General features: G+C 36.8%; 1 protein-coding gene across 2 annotated transcripts in view; it reads left to right on the top strand.

The window, feature by feature from the left end:
• The window catches only part of LOC134535893 (U4/U6 small nuclear ribonucleoprotein Prp3), a 43,939-nt gene that overhangs the window by 16,978 nt on the left and 6,374 nt on the right, over positions 1 to 20,587 (top strand). For both annotated transcript variants that reach the window (XM_063375242.1, XM_063375243.1), the window contains 2 exons: positions 714 to 928; positions 11,220 to 11,366. In XM_063375242.1, coding sequence (XP_063231312.1) covers positions 714 to 928; positions 11,220 to 11,366 — 362 coding nt within the window. The remainder of the gene's footprint in view (positions 1 to 713; positions 929 to 11,219; positions 11,367 to 20,587) is intronic.

The raw sequence follows: 20,587 nt of genomic DNA, 5'->3' as shown, positions 1-20,587 counted from the left end.
GTAATTCTCAAATGAAAAACGCAAACATCAAAGTTAAATGCTTTAATAAAATAGAGATTTTTATGATATCAAAATCTCAAAACCTTTTCGTGGACATACTTCATTTCTGGTTTTCATTGTACGTCACAGAGAAACCACAATTGAATAAGGTAGATGAATACATGAGCATACAGAAAGTAAGCCAAAAAAACAGTTGATGTCAAAAGTTAAAACACACAGACATTCAGCTTAGAGAATTCCGTAGAATGAATTATTAAAAAAAAACAATCATCAGAGCACAGACTTAACGGTAGGCAGATGACGACGAGACAGTTGCAACAAAAACAGAAAATACATACAGACAAACCACAACATTGGACAATATGACGATGACGGCACAGAAGAACAGGTATTTCGGACAACACTATTGCTCAGATGAACTCAGTTCAGGCTTCGTAAAACGTTCTTAATTCTTGTGGTTTCTCGGTGACATACAGTTGAAAAACCAGCAATGGCGTATTTACATTTGAAAGAAGGTTTCAAAATTTTAGATAAAGCCTTGTGAATCTGTATCATGAGTTTTTCTTATGACGAGCGTTATTATTTTGGTACACAGTCACGCTGTAGGGATGTAGGGAGGGAATCGGAGGGTTCCGCAGCTCTCGGTACACAGTCACGATGTAGGGACGTGGGAAGGGAATCGGAGCTGTGAGCTTGTCCCGCTGGGTCCGCAGCTCAGGATATCGAACCTGATGAGGGTGCTGGGCACGGAGGCAGTCCAGGACCCCACCAAGGTGGAGGCCCACGTCAGGGAGCAGATGGTGAAGAGGCAGAAGGCCCACGAGGAGGCCAACGCGGCCCGCCGGCTCACGGCCGAGCAGAAGCGCGACAAGAAGGTGCGCAAGATCGCGGAGGACACCACGCTGGGGGTCTACGTCACCGTCTACAGGTGCGTTGCCCTTTTCGATGGGTCCGTGCGACAGTTTGATTCGAATACGAGTGTATCGAATTTGAACAGTAAGGAATGAGAATTAGAATCCAAAAAAAATTTTTTTTTTGCGGCATCGATTAACAAACTCTGGAAAATTAGACATAAAAAATACGTAAGTGAAAGGTTGGTTAGAGTTACATATTTTACACATTTAAACCCTAGTTATTCGCGAATGTTTTTGTTGTTAACGGCGGCCAAGTAAATTGTATATTAGTTCAGCAATATTACAAACACAAGTTTTGCTGATTCCATCTGGAATCTTAAGACATTGTGGTGGTAGTTCAATCGTGACTGTCAAATTTACACAGCGAAACTATGATGATTACTTCTTTTAGTGCCTATCTCAACGGAGTGTTTGTGTTTTGTGGTGTTGTAGTCCATGATTGTAGACATTTATTTATTCTTTTGTCAAGTGAAATGACAAATATTTTGTGTTCTTAGTTGTTTACGTGATTTGTTCCGTTCTGTTTGGCGAGACAGTAGCAAACAAAAAAACTTCATGCTTGTTGCATGTTTAAAACATGACTTATTAGTTATTATTTATGTGTTTGATTTTGAAGTCGCAATAAACATTGAAAAAGGGTATTTTTATTGCACAAATGACTACATCTCATCAGTAAACGTTGGTATATGACAAACTCACGAGGTATGCTATGTCAAGTATTCGTAAGAAAACGAATATTCTAGGTTGAATCGAATATGAATAATTTATTACTCGTATTCATTTACAAAACTTAGAATATTCACACTGGCCTACTTTGTAAGGGTCCCATCTACCAGGGCACACATACAATGTGCAAGGCCTTAGAAAAAACCACCCAATTTTAAAACTACAGTAAGTCCTCGGTTTACGTCGGGGTTACGTTCCTGAAAACAGCGACGTAAATAGAAACGACGCAAAATGAGCCATGTTTCATGCCACTGGCCGACCACGGCCCAAGGTCGGCCGGAAGCGCTGGCATACAGACGTGACAACGGGCAATTTTATCAGCAAATGACAACCGACAGCGTGGGAAACAAGTCCAACTAGTACTTCTCAGCTTTATAGAATGGTTATTTAACCAGCTGCTTTATTACCTTTATTGATTGAAATATAAAAACACATATATAGTCGTTTGGAAGACATCTTATGAAGAAAAAATCATAAATTGCAGTGAGCTGATACTGTAGGCCTACTACAAACGCATTTAATCACGATAAAGTTAACAACGGCACGTTTAAAACTCCGGCCAACTCAATGATATCATAGCGACTGAAGTGTAGAGCTGTAGCAAACCGTATGTATTCGTTACTGAGTATCGGGTGCGGCATCTAGTAACGAGTAACGAAACGTTACACACGAATGCATTTCGTTACTCGCATTTTTCGTATGTTTTACGCATGCGCGCACTTATTCGTTACAAAGAACGATGTTTGTTTATTAAGAAAAGTATAATTTGGAAATTCGTCGTCCAAGTTTTTTACTGTTTATTAAAGGTATTGTGTTTGTAGACAAAGTTTGAGATTGGAACAGAAACAACGTAAGAAAGTATTTTTTACAAATTATAAATATGTATGTTTTTGTTTTTTACTATCGCGTATTTTCACGTTTTTTGTTCTTATCTTAAAAGAGATATTATAATAAAGCTGCTCTAATGAGATTTTATTGTTTCTTGGTTAACAAAAGCTGTTAATTATCACTTTTAATTGTTTATATTCCATTTATTATTATTTACGCGACGTCATACTGTACGCGTACGAAATACAACTCGATTTGTTGCTGTTACATAACATAGCATGTTATGCGGTATCAGAAGTAACGAGTAACGATACGAAAGTAACGAGTACTAATTGTTATAGTAACGAATACATACGGGTACACTTTTTTTAGTTACTTTTACACCTCTACTGAAGTGCCAAGGAGTTGGACGAAAAGGGGTAGGAGAAAATGCTGTGTCGTTGCGGGATACATGCGAGATACGTGGGTGGCCGAGCGGGCGGGCTGGTAGTATTGCATCACCTCGCGGAGAGCAGCGGAGAGCAGCGGAGAGCAGGAAGCGTCCCTCATTATGTATGATAAGATAAGGCGGTGAACGTGTAGCTTACGCTATGTAGCATAAATTAACTACCGAAGGAAACAAAGAATTATAAACGAATTATATACGGTGTTTTGGTTAAAATAAAGATTTACGGTCATTGTAAATGACGTTATTGTGAATCGGCGACAACTTAAATTGAAACATGAGTACTCAAACTTTAGCGACGTTAATCCGAAACGTCGTAAATCGGTACAACGTAAATAGAGGACTTACTGTACTCAAGATATCAGACTGGTGTCTGTTTACGGGAAGCATTTAAGAATGTCCTCAGGGTGAATGAGTATTTCTATTTCTGGATTTCGTTTTTGAACTTGTTTTTAGGAGAGTGAAAATAGCTATAACTTGTGTCTTAACTGTCTCAAAGTCTCAGTGTATGCACACAAGTCCAGTTAGCACCTTAGTTCCAAATTTCAACAAAATCCACAAAAAAAAATTTTGCACGTGATTTAACAATCTAATAGATCAAAAGAGGAAAAATTTTGATATTTTTTTGTGTCTGTTTTACTTCTCATCATTAAATGTATAATTTTTTTGAAAAAAATTTTTTAGTTTATACACAACTGCATATATTTTACAGATTTATTATACGTACAGATGTTTTTTTCTGGATTGTTTTGACTTTACAACACTTCTGTTAGCCAAAATAATTTGTTCCACAATTCATGTAGTGTTGTATTTTAATACCATTTTCAGCAGCTGGAGTTACTATTTCCTACAGCCATTTACTAAATTTTATATATATACGTACACTCACTTTAACAAAGCCAATTTTTGAAAATTAAGCTGGATAATTGTAAAGGCATAAAAACTGTTGAAACCAAGGTGGTATCTTTCTGTTCCTACCTCTTTTCCTAAAACTGAAATAAATATCCTCAGCTAAAAATTAGTGTTGGGTTGAGCCTGGAATTGACTGATTCTACTGATTTTATTAGTATCAAAGGATGCAGAGTTCAATCATTTTGGGATAGAAGCTGATTTATTGTTCCCCTATAACACAATTTTTTTATTTGTATTTAAATTTTTGGTTTTTAATTGGGGCATCTAACTCTATTTATTAAGTCTTTAAATAGGAATTTTTGTTTGACTAATTTGTCGATACTCCACTAAACGGCCAATACCCACTAACCAGCCCATACCCCAGTAACTTGCTAATACACCACTAATCTGCCTATACTCCACTAATCTGCAATTTCTGACTGATCAGGCTAGTTTGATTAATAAGAATTTAATATTTGTGTACAGTAAGTCCTCGGTTTACGTCGGGGTTACGTTCCTGAAAACCGCGACGTAAATAGAAACGACGCAAAATGAGCCATGTTTCATGCCACCGGCCGACCACGGCCCAAGGTCGGCCGGAAGCGCTGGCATACAGACGTGACAACGGGCAATTTTATCAGAAAATTACAACCCACAGCGTGGGAAACAAGTCCAACTAGTACTTCTCAGCTTTATAGAATGGTTATTTAACCAGCTGCTTTATTACCTTTATTGATTGAAATATAAAAACACATATATAGTCGTTTGGAAGACATCTTATGAAGAAAAAATCATAAATTGCAGTGAGCTGATACTGTAGGCCTACTACAAACGCATTTAATCACGATAAAGTTAACAACGGCACGTTTAAAACTCCGGCCAACTCAATGATATCATAGCGACTGAAGTGTAGAGCTGTAGCAAACCGTATGTATTCGTTACTGAGTATCGGGTGCGGCATCTAGTAACGAGTAACGAAACGTTACACACGAATGCATTTCGTTACTCGCATTTTTCGTATGTTTTACGCATGCGCGCACTTATTCGTTACAAAGAACGATGTTTGTTTATTAAGAAAAGTATAATTTGGAAATTCGTCGTCCAAGTTTTTTACTGTTTATTAAAGGTATTGTGTTTGTAGACAAAGTTTGAGATTGGAACAGAAACAACGTAAGAAAGTATTTTTTACAAATTATAAATATGTATGTTTTTGTTTTTTACTATCGCGTATTTTCACGTTTTTTGTTCTTATCTTAAAAGAGATATTATAATAAAGCTGCTCTAATGAGATTTTATTGTTTCTTGGTTAACAAAAGCTGTTAATTATCACTTTTAATTGTTTATATTCCATTTATTATTATTTACGCGACGTCATACTGTACGCGTACGAAATACAACTCGATTTGTTGCTGTTACATAACATAGCATGTTATGCGGTATCAGAAGTAACGAGTAACGATACGAAAGTAACGAGTACTAATTGTTATAGTAACGAATACATACGGGTACACTTTTTTTAGTTACTTTTACACCTCTACTGAAGTGCCAAGGAGTTGGACGAAAAGGGGTAGGAGAAAATGCTGTGTCGTTGCGGGATACGTGCGAGATACGTGGGTGGCCGAGCGGGCGGGCTGGTAGTATTGCATCACCTCGCGGAGAGCAGCGGAGAGCAGCGGAGAGCAGGAAGCGTCCCTCATTATGTATGATAAGATAAGGCGGTGAACGTGTAGCTTACGCTATGTAGCATAAATTAACTACCGAAGGAAACAAAGAATTATAAACGAATTATATACGGTGTTTTGGTTAAAATAAAGATTTACGGTCATTGTAAATGACGTTATTGTGAATCGGCGACAACTTAAATTGAAACATGAGTACTCAAACTTTAGCGACGTTAATCCGAAACGTCGTAAATCGGTACAACGTAAATAGAGGACTTACTGTACTCAAGATATCAGACTGGTGTCTGTTTACGGGAAGCATTTAAGAATGTCCTCAGGGTGAATGAGTATTTCTATTTCTGGATTTCGTTTTTGAACTTGTTTTTAGGAGAGTGAAAATAGCTATAACTTGTGTCTTAACTGTCTCAAAGTCTCAGTGTATGCACACAAGTCCAGTTAGCACCTTAGTTCCAAATTTCAACAAAATCCACAAAAAAAAATTTTGCACGTGATTTAACAAACTAATAGATCAAAAGAGGAAAAATTTTGATATTTTTTTGTGTCTGTTTTACTTCTCATCATTAAATGTATAATTTTTTTGAAAAAAATTTTTTAGTTTATACACAACTGCATATATTTTACAGATTTATTATACGTACAGATGTTTTTTTCTGGATTGTTTTGACTTTACAACACTTCTGTTAGCCAAAATAATTTGTTCCACAATTCATGTAGTGTTGTATTTTAATACCATTTTCAGCAGCTGGAGTTACTATTTCCTACAGCCATTTACTAAATTTTATATATATACGTACACTCACTTTAACAAAGCCAATTTTTGAAAATTAAGCTGGATAATTGTAAAGGCATAAAAACTGTTGAAACCAAGGTGGTATCTTTCTGTTCCTACCTCTTTTCCTAAAACTGAAATAAATATCCTCAGCTAAAAATTAGTGTTGGGTTGAGCCTGGAATTGACTGATTCTACTGATTTTATTAGTATCAAAGGATGCAGAGTTCAATCATTTTGGGATAGAAGCTGATTTATTGTTCCCCTATAACACAATTTTTTTATTTGTATTTAAATTTTTGGTTTTTAATTGGGGCATCTAACTCTATTTATTAAGTCTTTAAATAGGAATTTTTGTTTGACTAATTTGTCGATACTCCACTAAACGGCCAATACCCACTAACCAGCCCATACCCCAGTAACTTGCTAATACACCACTAATCTGCCTATACTCCACTAATCTGCAATTTCTGACTGATCAGGCTAGTTTGATTAATAAGAATTTAATATTTGTGTACAGTAAGTCCTCGGTTTACGTCGGGGTTACGTTCCTGAAAACCGCGACGTAAATAGAAACGACGCAAAATGAGCCATGTTTCATGCCACCGGCCGACCACGGCCCAAGGTCGGCCGGAAGCGCTGGCATACAGACGTGACAACGGGCAATTTTATCAGAAAATTACAACCCACAGCGTGGGAAACAAGTCCAACTAGTACTTCTCAACTTTATAGAATGGTTATTTAACCAGCTGCTTTATTACCTTTATTGATTGAAATATAAAAACACATATATAGTCGTTTGGAAGACATCTTATGAAGAAAAAATCATAAATTGCAGTGAGCTGATACTGTAGGCCTACTACAAACGCATTTAATCACGATAAAGTTAACAACGGCACGTTTAAAACTCCGGCCAACTCAATGATATCATAGCGACTGAAGTGTAGAGCTGTAGCAAACCGTATGTATTCGTTACTGAGTATCGGGTGCGGCATCTAGTAACGAGTAACGAAACGTTACACACGAATGTATTTCGTTACTCGCATTTTTCGTATGTTTTACGCATGCGCGCGCTTATTCGTTACAAAGAACGATGTTTGTTTATTAAGAAAAGTATAATTTGGAAATTCGTCGTCCAAGTTTTTTACTGTTTATTAAAGGTATTGTGTGTGTAGACAAAGTTTGAGATTGGAACAGAAACAACGTAAGAAAGTATTTTTTACAAATTATAAATATGTATGTTTTTGTTTTTTATTATCGCGTATTTTCACGTTTTTTGTTCTTATCTTAAAAGAGATATTATAATAAAGCTGCTCTAATGAGATTTTATTGTTTCTTGGTTAACAAAAGCTGTTAATTATCAAATACTTTTAATTGTTTATATTCGATTTATTATTATTATTACTTACGCGACGTCATACTGTACGCGTACGAAATACGACTCGATTCGTTGCTGTTACATAACATAGCATGTTATGCGGTATCAGAAGTAACAAGTAACGATACGAAAGTAACGAGTACTAATTGTTATAGTAACGAATACATACGGGTACACTTTTTTTTAGTTACTTTTACACCTCTACTGAAGTGCCAAGGAGTTTGACGAAAAGGGGTAGGAGAAAATGCTGTGTCGTTGCGGGAAGTAGATAACACTTCTACGTGCGAGATACGTGGGTGGCCGAGCGGGCGGGCTGGTAGTATTGCATCACCGCGCGGAGAGCAGGAAGCGTCCCTCATGATGTATGATAAGATAAGGCGGTGAACGTGTAGCCTACGCTACATAGCATAAATTAACTACCGAAGGAAACAAAAAATTATAAACGAATTATATACGGTGTTTTGGTTAAAATAAAGATTTACGGTGACGTGCGACGTGCCGCGCACGTCTATAATCACGAAGCCGTCAGCCCCTTCCTTCCTAAACACGTGTGCGCGCCGCCGCCACTGACGGCCGCGACAGCTGTCACCGTCCGGCCACCACCGCGTCGCCCGTTGCCAGGGCGACCGCGCCGCGTCCTTGGTTGCCATGCCAACCAGCTGGGTGCGCGCGCACACTCCTACCGGCCGCCACCCCTCGCCTACCCCTCTCTCGCCAGGCCAGCCGAGTGCGCGCGCAGCTTCCCCCTCCTCACCCAGCACCACCTACTGGCCGCCACCCCTCGCCTACCCCTCTCTCGCCAGGCCGAGCGGGTGCGCGCGCCGTCTGCCCAGCCGCCTCCACCCGCATTCCCCTCACCCACCAAGCCGAGGTCCGTCCAAGTCACGTAGGCCGGCTGGAATTCCTGGAAGCGCCCGTGATTCTTGGAACCCTTGGCCCTTCCTACGTCACGCCCTGGCCCTCAGGAGGGGTATATAAGGCCGGCCCTTGGGCCAGGAAGTCAGTCGGTGCCCTCGAGGCACCACTGGCAGCCGAGGCTCGTTCACCGCGCCTTCAACCGCTCACCGCGCCTTTGCTGGCAGCCGAGCCTGCCAGCCAAGAGCAGAAGACCGACAACCGAGTCCGCGAATTAGTGTGTATCGGGAGGCTGTCGGTACAAACCGCGAGTACTCGTAATAAATCTCGTACCGCATATCTGAGAGTGTCCTTTCGGGGTGAGGGAGCTCCACGGGGACCTATCCCGCCGCCTGCAAGCCAGCCAGCCAGCCAGCCAACCGCCTGCCTGCCAGCCAACCAACCGCCCGCCTGCCAGCCAGCCAGCCAACCAGCCAGCAAGCAGGTCAGCCCTACTACTGGGAGACCGCAGAGCCAAACCAGCCGCAGCCCGTAAGTAGGCATTCGACGAGGGACACTGGGAGCCACTTTCAGGGCATCCCAAGGTGGGGGAGAATCCTACCTAACCCTCTTAGGAACCTCCAGCCAGAAGTTACTCGCGCCAGTCAGGCCGATCCCTTCTCACCCAGGCAGCAAACTAAAAGATTGACGCTTAAGGCCATTCTGGAGGAGCCAGAGAAGAGCCACGCGACAACGGTCATTGTAAACGACGTTATTGTGAATCGGCGACAACTTAAATTGAAACATGAGTACTCAAACATTAGCGACGTTAATCCGAAATGACGTAAATCGGTACGACGTAAATAGAGGACTTACTGTATTACAATTAACTAGTGTTTTCACAGATTGATCAGCGTATTTAGCCAATTTACCAGAATATTTGTTTAATTTAATATGAGTTTTGTTCAGTTAAAAGGTAGCACTGATTTTTTAAAAATAATTACAGCCAAAATTTGTTGTAAGTGTTATTAAAACTTTATTTTATTACAATTATTATTACCACACAATTCCATAATTATGTCGCTGTTTTACAAATGTTTACCCTTCCAAATGTTAATTAATTGCAGGAGTTGTAAGTAAACAAGAAATATCTCTATTTATTTCTAATTACATTTGTAAATAACAAACATGAATAGTTTGACAACATTAAAGAATGATTGCAAAGAGTATATAAACCAATCCCAAATATGAGATATGAAGCTGGAATTGGAATCTGTATATTTTTGGAACTAACCCAACACTACCTAAAATACACCATTTCCAAATAGTATCTATCAATGCTACAGGTTATGTGTACCAATTTGAATGATTATTCATTTGAATGAATTAGTACGTATAGCTGTAACAGCAAAATTTGAGCCACCAAAAATAATACAATTCTTTGAACTGCCATTCTGAAGTTTGGAGATAATTAGTAAAAATAATTTGGTCACATTCATTTAGCATAAACACTTGTTAATTGTATTCTGTAAATTATTTTGCGATAGTTTTGAAGCTGAAGCCGGCAAAGAGGGTACAATCATGGGCCTCTCTGGCGGGGGGATGGGGGGGGGGGGACATGTCTTCTCCAAAAATTCCTTGTGGAGGGGACACAATAGCACTCAAGGGTAATTTTTTTTTCCCTTCATTTCATTCAACATTACATTATTATCATTACATTGTTACTATTATTATTACATTACATACAATACATTCTACAGTGGAATCTCAGTACTAAGTACTTACAGGGACCTCAAGTTTTTGTACTTAGTACTGAAAGTACTTAGTACTGAAACATACATACATATCATCTTTACAAAGAGAAAAAAAAAAAAATTAAAAAATACAAAAATAGCGATATTGTAAGATACATTATTTTTTAGCCAACATCTGACTTCAGTTTAAACATTGGTGTGTATGTATAATTTAAGTTTAGTTACTTTTAAAAAATGTGTTATTTCAGTTTGTTTTTGAGCTTGAATGATGCTCTGTTGAACTAAATGTTCTATCTCATATTATGTCTTCGCAACTGCGACTTGCTTTTTTCCTTTGTCTAGTTCTCTGAGTATTTCCACTTTTTCCTTAAGCGTGAATTGCTTTCGTTTCTTTTTATCTGCATTTATCTCATTTTGCAGCACAAATACAATGCGGTGTCTAAATAACGTAACCTGAAAATAAACTCAACAATAACAATAAAATATCCCGGCACAGACGTCAAACAGTATATTAGCGTAGCATAACACTATTGTCTAAATAATTAATACTACTCTCAAAATTCCATGTTTCGATGTATCGAATGGTGTTGTGTTGCTCACGTCGCATACTACGTATGGTATAATCTATGGTAGTGCGCGCAACTGTTTGTAACTTTGTTTTCAGGGTTTAGAGGTTAGATAATACGTTGTGGTGGTATTTGTGTATGTTTGTTCTACAACATTAATCATTTAGCTGGAAATTTATTTACCAGTTTAAGTAAATTTTGGTGTAGTAATGCCACGCTAATAGTAGAATTTATACGTTATAGTGAAAATATGATACTTTAAACTGAAACCATTTTGCATGGTGAAGATACGATTTTTGGCGGGGACTTAAAAAAAATACGTTAAAGTGAAATATACTTTATAATGAGGTACGTTGTACCGGTATTCTACTGTATTTGTATATTTTTACCAGAGAGGCCCATTGGGAACATAACGTGCATGCTTCTCCTTCAGGATCTCGGATCTGTCGAACGCAGCCAAGAAATACAAGGTGGAGACAAATGCCAAGCAGCTGTTCATGACTGGCTGTGTGGTGCTGTTCAAGGACTGCAACGTGGTGGTGGTTGAAGGCGGCGCCAAGCAGCAGAAGAAGTACAAGAGGTAAACCTCGTAACGCTGTTGACGTTATACTAGGGAGGGTCAAGCCGAGTCGAGCGAGCAGCTGAAGTTAGGCTCGACTTGAAAGGTCCAGTTAACTTGACACAACGATACTCAACTACCTGTTTTCTTATAACTCAATACAATGCAAAAAGGATTTATCAACACACAATGTATGTCTAATGAATTTTCACATTAATTTCTACCAAAATTATTTTTACATTTGTTTGGCCTCCTGAAACTGCAGGTCGCCTTATATTCAGGCCAATACAGTATGAATATATCTCTTTAGCTCTCTATTAGTGTTGGGCCGATTCCTAAAATATACCGATTCCGATTCCATTTTCGATTCTTAAATTAAAGGATCGTTTCTTCGAATACGATTCCGATTCCTTAATTTTTAGCTGACAATGTTCAACAGAGTAATATACTTAGAAAAAAAAGGTTGTTTATGATTTAAAAATATAATTGCATAATTATATATAATATATATATATATATATTATTGATATAATTGTGTTACATTTTCTGTGCAGAAATTAACATTATATACAGCTTATATAATGTTAAAAAGTATGTTCATTACCATCAAGTTATGCTACCTTGAATTTCTAGCACAATTTGGCCTTTTAACCTTGCATATAGTTAGACGAAACATGTGTTCAAACACTGCCAATAATCAAAGATGTCTTATGACGTATTTTGTAAATAATGTTATAACTTAACCAACTTTTGATACCTTACATTATCAACTCAATTAATTAATTGTAAAAAAAGAGGTTTGTACGTTTAGGTTAAGAATTTTATTTTCAAGCGCAAGTAAATAATGATCCAAATAAAATAACAATATAACCTCGTTGATACATATTTCAAGGGACCTGGGCGAAAAAAAATAAAAAGGGGAAAATGTAAAAATAAAACATTATTATCTCATTATGATGGAAATGACAAGAAACAAATATGCACCACACTAAAATAAAATGTCAGAGATGCTTAAGTTTTAATATATTATCTAGAACTTAATTATCTCACTTGGTGAAAAGAATAAATCCATCCAGTCTTGCAGTTCTTCACAACCGTAAAGAGAAAATAAATTTTCGGTTCTTGACTAAGAACATTCTGTGCATGTTTAGCATCTCAAAATGTCCACATTTTATGGTGAGATTTTCTTACACAAAATAATTAAACTCTTCAAAAAATCGCGTGTTAACATTTAATTCATTTCAAAAATTTATCGGAAACAATTCTATTAAACACAACTACTTTCAAAAGATTGTTTATGTTTGGTAATAAAAATTTACGAACGTTTCAGCAGCAATGTTTGGAAATTCAGATTAGCCAACTGCCTTTCCAAAATATATCTAATGTAAAAAGAGCATCGCTGAACACAAGAACGCCGATTAACAGCAATTTGGTTATGTTGCTTTTAAACTTATTTTAATATGGTCGCAGTAATCCACTGTAAATTTGGGTAAAATCTTGTTCAAAAATTATTTCATTTAATTCTTTAAAGTTTAAAGTGCAGAGATTTGAAACATCTTAATTTTCACGTTCACGTCACCAAAGATTTGGTTCATGGCCGTATGGTTTACCATGGTCGGTAGCACAAACAAAAAATTAGGTTGTTTACAATGGCAAATGTAGCTGCCATGATCAAATAGTTAACGTTTACGTTATTTTACTTGCCATTTACATAATTTTCTTTAAACATTTATGGTTTTGTCTAGTTATTTTTGAAGGTTTACTATTAAATGCAGTGCTGCTGCAACGTAATTTCCGAAAAATGCTTTCGTTTTTAAAGCGGGAAAGTAGATACTGCATTTGTACTATAGGGAAAATGGCGGTGCAAGTAAATAAATACGTTAATTACCGTAATTCGTAAATCAGTTCCGTAAAAAAGATTGTATTATGTAGTTTAAAAATTATATTTGCATTCATTTTAGTATTTTCTTACGTTGCGTAGGAGATGTATTTTGTAAACTTAAAAAAATGCAGGAATCGGTCATGGTCGATTCCAAAACCATTGTACAGTAAGTCCTCTATTTACGTCGTACCGATTTACGTCATTTCGGATTAACGTGGCTAATGTTTGAGTACTCATGTTTCAATTTAAGTTGTCGCCGATTCACAATAACATCGTTTACAATGACCGTAAATCTTTATTTTAACCAAAACACCGTATATAATTTGTTTATAATTCTTTGTTTCCTTCGGTAGTTAATTTATGCTATGTAGCGTAAGCTACACGTTCACCGCCTTATCTTATCATACATCATGAGGGACGCTTCCTGCTCTCCGCTGCTCTCCGCGCTGTGATGCAATACTACCAGCCCGCCCGCTCGGCCACCCACGTATCTCGCACGTAGAAGTGTTATCTACTTCCCGCAACGACACAGCATTTTCTCCTACCCCTTTTCGTCCAACTCCTTGGCACTTCAGTAGAGGTGTAAAAGTAACTAAAAAAAGTGTACCCGTATGTATTCGTTACTATAACAATTAGTACTCGTTACTTTCGTATCGTTACTCGTTACTTCTGATACCACATAACATGCTATGTTATGTAACAGCAACGAATCGAGTCGTATTTCGTACGCGTACAGTATGACGTCGCGTAAATAATAATAAATCGAATATAAACAATTAAAAGTATTTGATAATTAACAGCTTTTGTTAACCAAGAAACAATAAAATCTCATTAGAGCAGCTTTATTATAATATCTCTTTTAAGATAAGAACAAAAAACGTGAAAATACGCGATAATAAAAAACAAAAACATACATATTTATAATTTGTAAAAAATACTTTCTTACGTTGTTTCTGTTCCAATCTCAAACTTTGTCTACACACACAATACCTTTAATAAACAGTAAAAAACTTGGACGACGAATTTCCAAATTATACTTTACTTAATAAACAAACATCGTTCTTTGTAACAAATAAGCGCGCGCATGCGTAAAACATACGAAAAATGCGAGTAACGAAATGCATTCGTGTGTAACGTTTCGTTACTCGTTACTAGATGCCGCACCCGTTACTCAGTAACGAATACATACGGTTTGCTACAGCTCTACACTTCAGTCGCTATGATATCATTGAGTTGGCCGGAGTTTTAAACATGCCGTTGTTAACTTTATCGTGATTAAATGCGTTTGTAGTAGGCCTACAGTATCAGCTCACTGCAATTTATGATTTTTTCTTCATAAGATGTCTTCCAAACGACTATATATGTGTTTTTATATTTCAATCAATAAAGGTAATTAAGCAGCTGGTTAAATAACCATTCTATAAAGCTGAGAAGTACTAGTTGGACTTGTTTCCCACGCTGTCGGTTGTAATTTGCTGATAAAATTGCCTGTTGTCACGTCTGCATGCCAGCGCTTCCGGCCGACCTTGGGCCGTGGCCGGCCGGTGGCATGAAACATGGCTCATTTTGCGTCGTTTCTATTTACGTCGCGGTTTTCAGGAACGTAACCCCGACGTAAACCGAGGACTTACTGTATTCTGAATCCCACGATTATACTGGAATCGGTGGGACCGACCGATTCCGGAATCGGAATCGACCCATCACTACTCTCTATCTCTATATACCAATCTCTATACCTCTGTATAGCTCTATACAGTAGAAGCTGTTTATAGTGAACCCGCCTATAATGAATTCCCGTTTATTGTGAATTTCCGTCTCAGTCCCGGCAAAATGATGTGAGGTTATGTATTAATTTATTGGATATAGCGCACAACTTTTGTCAATGTTGATACGTTTTCCCGTGTACCACGATCAAATTTTGCCGACATAATGCACATTTATCTCAAATTTTTTCATATAATTACAAGTTTTTTCACAAAACGTCTATTCTGGTTCACATTGAAATGGTGATCAGGTGAAAATAAAAAATAGTTTTCCCTGCATAGTTAAAGATGGGCGAACGCGTGTACATTTAATATGTTATCAAAATTAAACATAAATTATCACCACAAATACGTATGTACATTATAGCAGCAAATTCAATATTTTTACGTCTCATTTTTATCGTTCACGTTTCGGACATTTTGATCGAGTAAGGTTCATAAGACTACCACTAGATAGAACTCTGTGGACTAAATTTTTCCATAGAAAGTGAGAAAATTTCGTTCCACTTTCAGCAACTGCGATACTAAATTATACGTAGTGATCTTTGATGCGCCAGACTCGTTATTTTTCGTTTATTTACTTTTGACAGTAAAAAGAATTTCGTGTTATTAAGCTGCAAATGTGCTTCAATAAAAAATACGTACATAAAAAAATGTAAAAACGCGGGAAAAAAACGTAAGGCATTATCTGTGCGAGATAAACTGGACATTATTGAAAAGATAGACTCCAATACCACTGTCCCGCACGTGTTAATAGCAAAGGAACTGGGAATTGCAACATCCACATTAAGTACAATATTAAACAAGCTGAACAATCTTCTTTCTCAAGCTGCGAAAACGTCACAGAGTATTAAATGCCTGAAAAAAGGATAATACGCCGATGTCCAAGAACCATTAGGTAATAGAAAGTTTGTACATGTGTAGTTCATTAAAAATAATATATGCATTTGCTCATAAAACTGTTGCTTTGAGTATTTTCATTCGTTCTATTCTTGGCTTAGGCCTATGTGTAGTTAAGATTTTGCTTTTGAGTATGTATTGCCAATATAAATGTTTTCCCAGATAGAAAGTTTCCCCTCTATAGTGAACATATAAATGACTCCCTTCAGATTCGTTATAACAGGGTTCTACTGTATATCTCTTTATCTAATGCCATTTCATTCTCTATACAGTGCTCTGTCCCCCTCTAGCTCACTTTTTATCACTCTATCTCTCTCTGTCTCTCTTTTATATTTAATTCAATTCAGTTGTCTTATACTACGAAAAGAGACGAAATTCCACTGTACAATATGAAATAAACACATTTGTTGAAATAACATTTCGGGCTACCTATTGTTTATATCGCACACAAACTGAAATGTCGCTGTTTGTATTTCATTCAATTCACTTCTGTGAATTATCACTGTTTCTATTGATTTAATTTCAATTCTGTAATGTGTGTGCACTCGTGCACTGAAAACACACGAATTGCGGCTAAACTATATGAAATACACACATTTGTTGAAACTATTTGTGCGCCAGCTATAATAAAATAGTTTTACTAACTCGGAAACCTTCGTGGGCATGCGCATAACAACTCACCAAAATTTCATCGTAATCGGATGAATGGTATATGAACACATACGGGGAAAACGAAGAAAATTTAAGATGTGATGGACACCCCAAATGATAAATGTGTTTAAAATTCAAGAGCACCATCTATTGACAAAGTTCTAAATTAAAATGTTGTTAGCGCTGTTAGTTCACTAGCCGCTCTGAGCTCCACTAAGCGGACGGGTCTCTCCAAGAAGGATAGGAAGTTGCTAGACCTTATTATGTGTAGGACCGTCTGATGGACATAGATAAATGACACTCTATCACTGTTTGTATATCTATGACCTATGATCTTCTGTTATAAAAATGAATTTACCCCTTTTTCACCCCATTAGAGATGGAATTTCATAGTAATATGTGGCCTATCCAGGTTATGATCTAGCTGCACACCTATCCCTCACTTAGCACGACTAATTCGTTCCTAAAAATGCTTGTGTTATTCGAAATCGCGTATTCTGAAGCATTAGTTTCCATAAATAGCAAAGCTAATTTATTTAATGTGTTCCAAAATTGTGAATGAAAATATACTTAACATAATATAAATGTGTTTAATAAACCTCAACTATAAATATGTCACACCATTTAATTATATATGCCTCCCATCGCACTTTTTATGACACATACGACACAGCGTAACGGGAAATAGTTATGATCAGTTAGTTGGCTGACTTACCCGCCCGGGCGTGACCTTCATCTCATGTCGCGTACCTTTCCAAACCATCCTTTACTGACAGTGAAACCGATATTACTGTCGGGATAATTACATTTTAATTTTTCCAAAATTGATGTGCTTATTCGCTTATCACCACCTGGTTCACACCAATCCTGTCAGGCCAACTGTTAATTTTTTTCATTGCAACATTCATTTAACAACCTTTTCCATGTGAATCATTTGTTCATTTCTGTTCCGGTATCTGACGTCAAATATATACCCGCTAGTATAACCAACAGCATCAGACTTATATAAACTTTTGGTAACAGTCCTTATTTCGTACGATTGTGCGCACAGTTGACTTGCTTAAAACTAAAGTGCGACCAACATAAGCATGGTTTTCATGAAAATCTCCGCGCCGTAATACCTCTAGTTTTTTCTCAAATACTTGAACACGATGCATTATGAGTGGTCAAGCACGTACAGTTACCGGCAGCTGAATGGGCACACGTTGCTTTTGTTTGAGTGAATTCCCTGGCACTGACTAGACTGAGTTCAAGGCCCTGTCTATGGCCAGACGACAACGGTACGGCACGGCGGCATACGCGCGGACATAAAAACATTTGGTCCTTTACACTCCATAGCCGCAATTTAACTTTCCATAGCTGATGTTTGTACAACAGCCGATAGCGTTGACAGACCTGCGCCTGCATCTCTTCCCCCCTTGTTTGGCTAACTGTATCCCACAGCACATCTGTTGTTTACAGAAGTTGAAATAGACATTGTGGCGTCGTGCTCGACTTTTTATATTGCCTACCGAGATTTCGTGCTAACTGAAATTTACAGACATGCTATTCAAGACTGGGGCAGTAAAATTCACATCGTGCTAAATGAATCCGCGCAATCTGAAGACATGCTAAGTGAGGGTAGGTGTATGCTAAATCTCATCCAAATCCGTTCAGGGGTTCGGGCGTCAAGGAGTAACAAACAAACTCACAAACATTTGCTTGTATAATATTAGTAGGATTAGCAGTAGAAAATCAAGCAAGTGTTCATAATGACAATCATTTGATTTCCTTTTATATCTCGGAAATAAAGTCTTAAGAAGTCTCTGGTGACGTTACACCAGTTCAAGAGAGCTACTAAAATAAATTTCCAGGAAAATACCTTGGTTATTTAATTTTCTTGTCTTTATTACTGACTGTTGTGTGAGACACAATTGGTGCTAGGTGGGTGATAAAGCTGTTTTGTGGAACTTGGTATCACGCCCGCAGCTGCAACTATTGTTATGATATGTATGTAGACTGATTCCAGTTTTCTGTACATGGTTCAAAGGTTAAAACTTTAGTGTACAGTTTGTCAATAGATCTGTCAAATCAGCACAAACAAATATTAACATGCACAAATTTGTTTACAAATGTAATAATACACACACAATTTTGTAAGAATTGTTAAGTATAAAAAAGGTGAGGAATGCATTATTTTCGTACAAAGTTTGTACCAAAGTGTACAGCTCAGAAAAATTAATTTAATTTGTTTGAAGGGAATTCAATAATAGATGCATGATCAGACTGCAAATGCCCACTGATTTATTTATTTCTCCTGTCAACTTAAAATTTATTTTTGACGTGACGTCTAATAAATCGATGAACGCCGACTGCACACACGAAAAAGTGTCCCGTTACACACATTTTCCCGTTGTGCTGTGTCCCGTTACACTCATTTTATATTGCTCTTTGCTAACCTGAACCTCCTAGCATTGCGACCGAGTCCATGGCATAATTCTGTTTTCATGCATTTCAATGTAACATTTTCATTGCTCTTTGCTAACCTGTTCCTCCTAGCATTGCTGCAGAGTCCTTGGCGCAAATATATTATTTTTGACTGCATCTTGGTGTTGGGTAAGCCATTTTCCTTCACATCATACTTGAAACACACTCATTCGTTTCCTACTTTTCCTATCATCGTCCTATCCTTAACAGAATAACACAGATTGGAAGAGGTTAAATGGCAAACATGTATAAAAGTTATGGTTAATATAATCTCTTCGTTAAAGTAATAAACATATTTGAATTAATGAGTGCAAATAAAATAAATTTATCAATTAAATTGTAGATTTCATTTCACTCCTTCTTTGTATCCATACAAAATAGTGATAATTCAATAAAAATTATTAAATTTTATTCATAGAAGTATGCAATCATTTCATCAATGTTTTGTTATGACGTCACGTTAAACTATCGTCCGTAAACCGACTTTACAGACAACCAATTTTTTTTTTTTATAGAAATGCAACATGTCACCATAACACTATTTTCGTGGAATAAGTATTACAAAATAGAATTTATAAAAAATAAAAACTGAAATCTTCTGTTTTAAAAAAGAAATTAGACTAGAAATAAAACCATAAAATCTTGTCTCTAACAGTAATGTATTTTTAATATATAGCACGTGCCAACTATGCCTGCCACGATACATATACATTGACAACCATGTCAGCAAGTAAGCAGTTTCTTTAAATGTCGAAGCCACAAATTAATTCCAGTGCTGCTTTGGTGTGCTGACTATCTTGTCAGTTTCATTGATTAGTCTGGGACCTGTAGCATGTACAACCCCTCCCCTTATTCTCACCAAGAGATAACCAGTTAGTGCTCATGGGCGGTAATGGTTTTCCTAGTAAAGAAAGTAAAATAAAATACATTTACAAGGAAGATACAGGCCTACTCTATGTCAATAGAATTGAGACAAGTTGCAGTGGTGATTTCTAGTGGTAGCAAGGGTGTGACGAACAATCACATAATTCAAATGACTGTATTACTGACTTACTTTAGTGTTTAAAATATTGATAATGTTTTAAACTGCTATTTTTAAGTAAATAAAATTACTGCACATTGCTAAATTATGTCAGTAACTAAAAATATTTTATAAATTATTAAAATAACTGCACTAAAAAAATATTTACTCAAAAGCGTGAGACCAAGACCATTAATTACGAATGTTCCAACTGCTGTTTTGATTTAGATTGGTAAATCATTTAGCAAGGATCCCAATTGTTGATATTAGCTGGAATGTTCTGTAAGCAGGTGCCACGCACAACGTGAGACAATATCCACATATCTAGGGTCTAAATTTTCTGAATACAGAATTAAATGTGTCAAATTATCTACTTTAATGTGTTCAAACCGTACAAACTTGAATAAGTAAAGCGATCTAATCATTGCTAACAAATTTTATTTAACGTCAAAAATTTGTTTTTTAAATGCTTTGAAAATGAAAGATTACAATTTTTTTTTTTTTTTAGATAAATATTTTGTATGTGTATTTTTGAAGTAATTTTCAGTTTTTTCTTTAT

Source organism: Bacillus rossius, chromosome 10 (genome assembly GCF_032445375.1).
Source record: "Bacillus rossius redtenbacheri isolate Brsri chromosome 10, Brsri_v3, whole genome shotgun sequence".
Taxonomy (NCBI): domain Eukaryota; kingdom Metazoa; phylum Arthropoda; class Insecta; order Phasmatodea; family Bacillidae; genus Bacillus; species Bacillus rossius.
This window is presented reverse-complemented; position numbering and strand designations above follow the sequence as displayed.